The 10930-nt window shown below is 41.9% G+C and overlaps 1 protein-coding gene across 1 annotated transcript in view; it reads right to left on the bottom strand.

Moving 5' to 3' along the window:
- The window catches only part of STOX1 (storkhead box 1), a 92874-nt gene extending 82562 nt beyond the window's left edge, over positions 1-10312 (bottom strand). Inside the window, exon 1 of the mRNA XM_037804220.1 lies at positions 9925-10312. Coding sequence (XP_037660148.1) covers positions 9925-10246 — 322 coding nt within the window. The 5' untranslated portion in view covers positions 10247-10312. The remainder of the gene's footprint in view (positions 1-9924) is intronic.
- Positions 10313-10930: the final 618 nt, after the last annotated feature.

The following is a 10930-nucleotide window of genomic DNA, read 5'->3' as shown; positions in this document are numbered from 1 at the left end:
CTGTGTAGAGGTCTTTTACAATTTTGCTTAAGTTTGTTCCCAGGTACTTGATTTTTTTAGTTGCTATTGTGAATGGAATTTTTTTCTTGACTGCTTCTTCAGTTAGGTCATTACTAACAAAGTGGTGGGATAGAAAATCAACAAGCAAAACTCAGTGGTATCCAAGGAAGTGATCAAGAAAAAAATTCCATTTGCAATAGCAACTAAAAGAATCAAATATCTAGGAATAAAGTTAATCAAGGATGTAAAGGACTTGTATACAAAATACTACAAAATATTGCTAAAAGAAATCAATTAAGATCTATATATGGAAAGACATTCCATGTTTATGGATTGTAAGGCTAAATGTTGTTAAGTTGTCAGTTCTACCCATAAGGATCTACAGATTCAATGCATACCAATCAAAACTATAACAGCCTACTTTGCAGAAAAGGAAAAGCTAATTATCAAATTTACATGGAAGGTGTGCTGGTTTGGATGTATTATGTCCCCCAAAATGCCATGTTCTTTAATGCAGTCTTGTGGGGATAGATGTATTATTGTTGATTAGGTTGGAATCCTTTGATTGAGTGTTTCCATGGAGATGCGACACAATCAACGATGAGTGAAATGTTTGATTGGATTATTTCCATGAAGACATGGACCCCGCCCATTCAGGATGGGTCTTGATTTGTTCACTGGAGTCATATAAAAGAGCTCACAAACAGAAGGACCTTGGAGCAGCTGAGAGTGATATTTTGGAGAGCAGCTCAGAGAGACATTTTGGAGATGGCAGCTGAAAAAGCAGACTTTTGCTGACACTTTGGGGATGCTAACCCAGTGTTTGCTCCACAGAAGCTAAGAGAGGACAAAACGCCCCAAGAGCAACATTTTGAAGAATGTACAGGAGCTGAGAGGGGAGCTGGAACACAACCCAGGATCAGCAGATGCCAGCCACATGCCTTCCCAGCTGACAGAGGTTTCCCGGATACCCAGAAGATTTGAAAGCAGGGACGCAAACAGACATTTGCACACCAGCATTCACAGTGGCATTATTCATGATTGCCAAAAGATGGAAGCAACTCAAGTGTCCATCAACAGATGAAGGGATAAACAAAATGTGGTATATACATACAATGGAATATTATTCAGCAATAAGAAGGAATGAAGTCCTAAAGCATGTGACAACGTGCTTAACTCACTCAATTGTCCTTGAGGACATTATGCTGAGTGAATTAATAATGTCAACATTATGTTGAGTGAATTAATAATGTCCTTGAGGACATTATGTTGAGTGAATTAAGCCAGACACAGAAGGACGAATATTGTATGATCTCACTGAAAGGAACTAATTATAATATGTAAACTCAAAGACACAAAATGTAGAATATAGGCTACCAGGATATAGAATAAGGCTAAAGAATGGGAAGCAGTTACTTAATATGTGCAGAATGTTTAAGTAGGTTGAACTCAAACATATGGAAATGGATAGAGGTGACGGTAGACGTTATTGTGAGAATAATTAACAGTGCTGAATGGTGTGTGAATGTGATGGAAGGGAGAACTTTAGAGTCATGTATGTTACCAGAAGGAAAGATGGAGGTTAAAATACAGAAATGTACAACACAGTGAATCTTGTGGTGGACAATGACTGTGATTAACTGTACAAATACAAAAAAAGTTTTTTCATGAACTAGAACAAATGTATGACACTATTACAAGATGATAATAATAGAGTAGTATATGGGGGGGAGGGAATATACCTATTGCAACTATGAACTATAGCTAACAGTAATATCTTAAAATTCTTTCATCAACAGTAACAAACGTATCACACCAAAACTATGGGTCAATAATGGCGAGGGGTGGGGGGTAGATATGGGATGTTTTTTTTGTTTTGTTTTGTTTTGTTTTAATTTTTCTGGAGTAATGAAAATGTTCTAAAATTGATCATGATGATCAATGCACAATTATGTTTCTGTGAGCCAGTGATCGTATACTTCAGGTGGTTTGTATATCTCTCAATAAAATTGCATTAAAAAATCAATTGAACCTATATATGTAGGTCAGATTCTGGACTCTCTGCTTTATTCTTATGATCTAGGTGCCTGTCTTTATGCCACTATCACGCTGTCATGGTAACCATAGCTTCATATTAAGAATGGAAATTGGGTACTTTAAGTCCTCCAGCTTTGTTCTTCTTTTTCAAAATTGTTTTGGCTATCTAGATCCTTTGTATTTTCATATAAGTTTTAGAATCAGCTTGTCACTTTCTATAATAAAAAGCCTGACAGTATTTTGAAAAACAAGCCTTCCAACAAAGAAAAGCCCAAGACCACATGGCTTCACAGGTGAATTCTACCAATCATTCCAAAAAGAATTAACAGCAATCTTGTTCAAACTCTTCCAAAAAATTGAAGAGGAGGGAGCACTACCTGGCTCATTCTATGAGGCCAACATCACCCTAATACAAAAGTCAGATAAAGATACTATAAGAAAAGAAAATTACAGACCAATTTCTGTCATGAATATAGATGCAAAAATCCTCAACAAAATCCTTGCAAACCAAATCCAACAGCACATTAAAAGAATTATACACCATGATCATGTGGGCTTTATCCCAGGTATGTAGGGATAGTTCAACATAAGAAAATCAATTAACGTAATACACCACATTAATAAAACGAAGGAGAAAAACCACATGATCATCTTGATTGATGCAGAGGCATTTGACAAAATTCAGCATCCTTTCTTGATAAAAACAATTCAAAAAATAGGAATAGGAGGAAATTTCCTCAACATGATAAAGGGCATATATGAAAAACCCACAGCTAACTTTGTACTTAATGGTGAAAATCTGAAAGCTTTCCCTCTGAGATATGGAACAAGACAGGATGCCCATTGTCACCATTATTATTCAACATTGTGCTAGAAGTTCTGGCCAGGGCAGTTAGGCAAGAAAAAGAAATAAAAGGCATCCAAATTGGAAAGGAAGAAGGAAAACTTTCACTATTTGCAGATGACATGAGCCTATATATAGAAAGTCTCAAAAAATCTACAACAAAGAGACTACAGCTAATAAACGAGTTTAGCAAAGTAACAGGATACAAGATCAACATGCAAAAATCAATAGTGTTCTATATATTAGTGACAAACAATCAGAAGAGGAAATCAAGAAAAAATTCCATTTACAATAGCAACTAAAAGAATCAAATACCTAGGAATAAATGTAACTAAGGTATAAAGGACTTGTACACAGAAGACTACAAAACATTGCTAAAAGAAATTGATGAATACCTAAATAAATGGAAGGACAGTCCATGTTCATGGATTGGAAGACTAAATATCTTTAAGATGTCAATTCTTCCCAAAGTGATTTACAGATTCAATGCAATCCCAATCAAAATTCCAACAGCCTACTTTATAGAAATAGAAAAGCCAATTATCAAATTTATTCGGAAGGGTAAGGGGCCTGAATGGCAAAAAAAAAAAAAAAAAAGAAAAGAAGAATGAAGTTGGAGTTCTCACACTTCATGACTTTAAAGCATATTACAAAACTACAGTGGTCAAAACAGCATGGTTCTGGTATGAGGACAGACATATTGACTAATGGAATCAAACTGAGAGTTCAACAGTAGAGCCTCACATCTATGGCCAACTGTTTTTTGACAAGCCTGCCAAGTCCACTCAGCTGGATATGAACAGTCTCTTCAACAAGTGATGTTAAGAAGAACTGGATATCCATATGCAAAAGAATGAAAGAGGATCCCCATCTCACACCACATACAAAAATTAACTCAGAATGGATCAAAGATCTAAGTATAAGAACCAGGACTATAAAAACTCCTTGAAGAAAATGCAAGACCTTGTGGTAGACAATGGTTTCTAGATTTTACACACACAGCACAAGCAATGAAAAAAAAAAAAAAAAACAGATAAATGGGACCTCCTCAAAATTAAAAAAATTTGTGCATCAAAAGAATTTGTCACAAAAGTGAAAAGATAACCTACTCAATGGGAGAAAATATTTGGAAATCACATATCTATTAAGGGTTTAATATCAGAATATATAAAGAAATCCTACAACTCAACAATGAAAAGACAAACAACCCAATTAAAAAATGGGCAAAAACCTTGAATAGACATTTTTCCAATAAGGAAATACAAATAGTAAAAAAGCACATTAAAAGATGTTCAACATCACTAGTGATTAGGGAAATGCAAATCAAAACCACAAATGAGACACCATTTTATACCCAGTAGAATGGCCACTATTAAACAGAAAACTACAAGTGTTGGAAAGGATGTGGAGAAACAGGAACCCTCATTCATCGATGAAGGGAATGTAAAATGGTGTGGGCACTGTGGAAGACAGTCTGGCAGTTCCTCAGGATACCAATATAATATTTCCATATGATCTGTCAATCCTACTATTAGGTATATACCAGAAGGACCAAAAGCAGGGTCTTGAATAGATACATGCACACCGATGTTCATAGCAGCATTATTCACAATTGCCAAAAGATGGAAGCAACCCGAGTGTCCATCGGCAGATGAATGGATAAACAAAATGTGTAACGTAATGTAATGTACCATAATATTCAGCCATAAAAAGACGGAAATCCTGATGCATGTGACAACAAGGATGAACCTTGAGAACACTATGTTGAGTGAAATACGCCAGAAACAAAAAGACAAATATTGTATGATCTCAGTGTTAAGAACTAATTATAATAAGCAAACTCAAAGAGTTAGAATCTAGAATACAGATTACCAGGAGATAGATTGGGGTTAGAGAATATGGAGTTGATGCTTAACTTGTACAGACTCTCCGTTTGGGTTGATGATAAAGGTGTGGAAATGGGTGGTGGTGATGGTGACACATTATTGTGAGTGTAATCAACAGCACTGAACCGTAGAGGTGAATGTGGTTAAAAGGGAAAACTTCAGGATGTATATATTACTAAAATAAAAATTAAAAGATAAAACGTAGGACTGTACAACACAGTGAACCCTACTGAAAAAGACAGACTATAGCTAATTGTACAAATGTAAGAATATTCTTTCATGAATTATAACAAATGTACAATACTAATAAAATGTGTCAATAACAGGGTAATATATTGGGAAAATACACGTAATGCAAATTACAGATGATAGATAATAGTATAATTTTAACAATATTTCATCAATTGTAACAAAGGACAACTGTTTAAATAAAGTACAATTTTTTTTTTTTAACTGCTATCATCAATTGTAATAAATGTTCCACACCAATGCAAAAGGTTATGTTTGGTTTGGTATGAGGGAATCCTGTATTTTATACGATTGTTTTGTAAACCGACAACTGCTCTTAAAAAAAAAGAACCACAGGCATTTGGGGCATTTTTATTCAACGAGAAAAGATGGAAGGCCATGTTGAGGGTGAGAGGGTGGGTACACCTCAGCTATAAATTCCAGGAGAAGGGAACAAATTTGTTTGGCCAAGTGGCCTTCCCTCCCTCACCCCAGGAAGCCATTGCTTGGTCTCCCCCTATTAAACTTTCACCTCCCCAGCAGGTATGGACTCAAGAGTAGCAACAGATTCATTCAAACAAACACAGGTGCCCCTACTCTGCCCCCAACCCCAACTCTTCCACAGTGGCTCAGCTTGGTAAGCAGAAGTCTCCCTCGGGCTTCCAGAGCTGAGTTCTTTCATTTGTTAATGTCATTTGTTACCAACAAAACAAAAAAACTCACTGGAGGACCAGAGCACAAAAGAAGAGTAGTTAGCTCCTTCTTATCAAGCTCAAGATCCACTGTCCCTCTATTTAGGGAAATGCTCTCTGCCTGAGATCAATTTTTCTCACCAAAGGGAAATTGAGAAAGAGAAATTGAAGAGGGTAAGAAAAGGGACAAAATTTGGAGGAGAAAACATAAACCCCTGCAGGCCTTAAACTGCCCCAAGTTCAGGTCTGCACTCAGGTCAGACTGCGGTCAGCCCTGTCCGCTAGCCAGGGTGTCCGCTCCTCAAACCCGATGCAGCCCTAGAGAACCCAGGTGCTGAAGCCCAGGAGAAGGGCCCAAGGGAGCCCAGTGGGTTTATAAAATGTCCTTCGCTACATCTTCTATCTCAGCTTCAGCTGGCCAATAACACTCACTATGCCCAAATGCTTTTATTCAAGAGTAAATCAGCCATTAAATAAAAAAACCTAAAGCAAAGAGACCAAATTTGTAACTTATAAATGTGTAATGGAGTGTAATGTACCACATTAACAGAATGAAGGCAAAAAACACATGATCATCTTAGTTGACTTTGGAAAGACATTTGACAAAATCCAGCACCCCTTCTTGATAAAAACACTTAGAAAACTGGGAATAGAAGGAAACTTCCTTAACATGATAAAGGGCAATCCCAATCAAAATTCCAACAACCTTCCTTGCAGAAATGGAAAAGTCAATCATCAAATTTATATGGAAGGATAAGAGGCCCTGAATAGCCAAAGCCCTCTTGAAAAAGAACAAAAAAGTTGGAGTACTCACACTTCCTGATCTTAAACAAAACAGCATGGTACTCCCACAAAGACAGGCATATGGATCAATGGAGTCAAACTGAGAGTTCAGAAACCAACCCTCACATTTATGACTAATTGATTTTTGACAAGGGGGCAAAGACCACTCAATTGAGAAAGAATAAAAGGTGCTGGGAAAACTGGATCTCCAAGGTTTATCTGAACCAAGGACCCTGGACCCCTAAAACCCTGGACCCCCATCTCATACTATATACAAAAATCAACCCAAAATGAATCAAAGACTTAAATACAAGAGCCAAAGCTAAAAAACTCCTAGAAGAAAATGTAGAAAAGCACCTTCAGGACCTTGTGTTAAGGAATGGTTTCTTAAGAATTTACACCCAAAGCACAGGCGATGAAAGAAAAAATTGTTAAATGGAATGTCATCAAAATTAAAAGCTTTTGTCCTTCAAACAAAAGCACATGAAAAGATGTTCAACATCATTTGCCATTAGGGAAATGCAAATCAAAACCACAATGAGACACCATTGCACATCCACAAGATTGGTTACTATTTAAAAAACAGGAAATTACAAGTGTTGGAGAGAATGTGGAGAAACAGGAACACTCACTCGTTGCTGAAGGGAATGTAAAATGGTACAGTTGCTGTGGAACAGTTTGGCAGTTCCTCAGAAAGTTGAATATAGAATTACTATATGATCCGGCAATCCCATTTCTAGATATACACCCAAAAGAAATGAAAGCAGATTCTGAAACAGATATTTGCACACCGATGTTCCTAGTGGCAGTTTTCATAATTGCCAAAAGATGGAAACAAATGTCCATCTATTGATGAATGGATAAACAAATTGTGGCATATACCTACAATGAAATATTATTCAGCTGTAAAATGGAATGAAGTTCTGATACATGTGACAACATGGATGAATTTTGAAGACATCATACTGAATGAAATAAGCCAGACATTAAAGGACAAATATTATATGATCTCACTGGAAATAGGATATAATTAGAATAAGCAAACTCATAGAGGCAGAACCTAGAATATAGGTTACCCAGGGATGGGGTGGGGTTAAGGAATAGGGAGTTAAGGCTTAAAATGTACAGACTCTATTTGGGACAATGGGAATGTTTTGCTAATGGATGGTGGTGATGGTAGCTCAACACTGTAAATGTAATTAATAGCACTGAATTATATATTTTAATGTGGTTAAAAGGTAATAGGCTGTATACATGTTACTAGAATAACATTTAAAAAAAAAAACACATGAAACTGCACAACACAGTGAACGCTGTTAAACAAACAAACAAAAACCTACAGCAGAGACCAAAATGACCTAACCAAATCGATCCTTTGTGTCCTTTTCTAGGATTTTGCTCTTTCCCACAAATTAACAGTGAGAATGGGGAGAAAGTCCCGCAGTATTCCGCAGCAGCTCTTCACCCACCTTCCTATAAGCCCATTTTAGCTTCTGGAAGCCATGGCTGCCAGAATTAGGAAAGCAAACAAACAGACTGAAACTTTTGATTCCTTTGGGGGTGGGCAGCTCCTCCTTCCTTCACCAACCTCTAGATTTCTACTGTGACCCCGGTGCTGCCTGAGGTCTCCCCTCTTTTGATCTGAACCAGGGACCCCAAGTTAGACTAGTAATTACAACCCACTTCAAAACAAATCCTCCACATGTATCCATTGCCTTGCATAAAATAAGATCTTTCCCCATTTCACTCCTCAAAATGTCCTACTTGGTAGTTTTGCCCAAATTCTTATCAGGACTCCTTTAAAAACTTCAAAATCATTTCTACCAGAAGACCCAAGTCAGGAGTGATGAGCCAGTATGAAGGCCACTGTGTTGGACACTGCATAGAACTCAGCGTCCATAGCCATCCTGGGACTGAGCATTACCTTCTGGACAGAGAATTGCAACACTTCGCATGGTGCATCTTTCAGGTGGCAGCAAACAGGGCCAGTGCCGTCATGGCTGCTTAGGGCTTAGCACAAGCCCTCTCTTATTTCACACCCAGATCTAGACCCCTACTCTGTCGCACTCTGTGCTCACCCTTTGAAAGGGGGTGGGGCAACCAGAGAATGTAACTGCTAATTCAAACCAGAAAAACCGAGGACACAGAACTGAAAAGGGTTTTTCATCCAGGCTGTCTGAAAGACCCCTTCCCCTGTGGGGATTTTGGCTTGGCTCAGCACTAGAAACTTTATTTTCTTCACTCACTCCTACAGGTAAAAGGAGAAGACGAAATGTGTGTATGTAGCCTTTTCCTTCCTTTTCTCTTTCTTCCTTTTTTTTCTTGATCTTAAAGAAAAAGGAAGAAAAAAGAACTCACCAGAATGGGAATGCACAGAAGTGGGAAGCCAAGGTTTAACCTCACTGGCCTGGGCTGCCTGGGATGTGCAGACACAATCTCTGAACATATGATACACAATAACACGTGTCTCTTGCTGCTCTGTTCCCTTGTCCTGGGGTTCTAAAACAAATGTATTTTTATTTGTTCGCCAAATACAAGAGAAGGATGAGTTGTGAACTAAGACAGAGAGGGGCTCCTTGGTAGAATTGCAAACCTCAGGGCTGGAACAACTGGGGACTTGTTGACAGCACGAGTCAACAAATGGCCGTCACAACCCCACGTAAACACAGGACCACGCTGTTACACGGGGCTGAAATACTCCTTGAATTTAGTGGCCGCAGTCAGAGACCACTAACTGGCGCAGTGGTCTAGTTTTCTAATAAATGGGTGGCTTTCTGAAAAGACTGCAAGGGCAGAATCCTCTTTATTTAGCTAATGGAATGGGATGTGTCCGGAGCCCCACTCGTCATTTCTTTTTCCCAGTTTACGACCCCCAAACCTCTCACCACACCCTAATCCAGCACACACAACTCCACACACCACCAGAATAGCAGGACACGAAAAGCATAGACTGCTCCAATTCTGTAATTTAAATAAAAAATAAAAATTAAAAAGTAACCAATTAAAAATCAGCGGAGCCGATCTGCCCGAATCTGCCGGATCCTTGGGAAGTGCTCCCATGGAGCCGGGCCAGCAGCCCATGTCTCTTGCCCGCAGCTCGGACTCCGAGCCCGGAAGCCACCCCGCAGAACACCACTTTTTTTAGTAGAAAGTTCCTCACTCCAAGAACCTGTGCGCTAAACAGGCTGAAAGAGTTGAGGTACGGAGGCATCCCAGAGTTGGCCGTGGAGATCCATCCCGGACCTGGGGGACTGGGGCTCAAGTATCCCAGCGGGAGGGAATGCCTCGGGGCGCCTTAGAAGGCCGGCCTCTCCTCCAGCGACCAGGCCTGACTTCCCCCACTCCCATCCCCGCTCCCTCAGAGCTGAGCCTGGAGCTGCACTCGCCCAAGTGGCCGGGTCTCGGTCCCAGCAGCTCGCGCAGGGCGCCCCTCCCCTGGGGGCCCCGCACTCACCCACCGCCCTGATGCGGAAGCCGCGCGGCGGGCGCAGGACCCGGCGCCGCCAGGCGTCGCGCAGCACCTGCAGGCTGGCGGGGGTCGCGTGCACCAGCAGCACCCCGCGCCGCAGCCAGCCCTGGAAGGCCATCCGCGAGGCGGCGCGCGCCAACCGCGCGTTCCAGAAGCAGCGCGCGTTGGCGCGGCGGAAGGCGCGGAATACCGCGAGCCCGCCGGGCTCGCCGGCATCTCCAGCCGCCGCCGCCGTCGCCTCCTGCGCCTCCAGCCTGCACAGCACCAGCGCCAGCAAACCCGGCGTCAAGTGCACGGGCTGGGCCATGCTGCAGCAAGCAGCCGGGAGTCCTAAGCCTAGCGCATTGTCGCGGGCAGTGGTCGCTCGGCACTGGCGCTCAGGAGCCGCACACCAGGCGGGAGGGATCGGCTTACAGCGCGCCGCACCGGCTGCCTAGGGAACGGGGGTGTAGGGGGCGGGGCCGATGGCGTTCCTCCCGGCCAGGGACTTTGGGGCGGGACGCGCTGCCTGCGCTGGCGAGGCGCCCAAAAGGGGGTTCGCAAGTGTTGAGTTGCCCGCTTCTTTCTGCACACCCCTGCCAGGGCCCTGCCCCCGCTCTGGACCTCCTTCACGTTCATACCTCGCCCCCCTGCAGCCTGGGGGCTCCACTCCCCGACAGGCCCACACTGAAGCTTTTCCAGGTCATAGTGGAGCTCCGCAGACCCCTGGAGAGCCAAGTCCTTTCTAACCGCGGTACGAATGGCAAGACCAGGGATCCCCGGACCCGGAGGGACCAGGGGCGCCACTGACGTCGCCCTGGCTTCAGGGTCATTCCTTGTGAGAAAGGCCACGAACGACAGCCTGAGGGTGTCGTGGACTGCTCGCGGGCCGGGAGGCAAGAGACCCAGGTTTGAGTGGCGGTTGTGCTCCTAATCTGTTTATGCAAGTTATTTCCTTCCTCTGGGCTTCAGTTTACGCCCCTGTAAAATGAGGAGTGTGGACTCAAATCTA

The sequence above is a fragment of the Choloepus didactylus genome, chromosome 15 (assembly GCF_015220235.1).
Source record: "Choloepus didactylus isolate mChoDid1 chromosome 15, mChoDid1.pri, whole genome shotgun sequence".
Taxonomy (NCBI): Eukaryota; Metazoa; Chordata; class Mammalia; order Pilosa; family Megalonychidae; genus Choloepus; species Choloepus didactylus.
The sequence above is the reverse complement of the archived record's forward strand: the minus strand, read 5'-3'. Positions and strand labels throughout refer to the sequence as shown.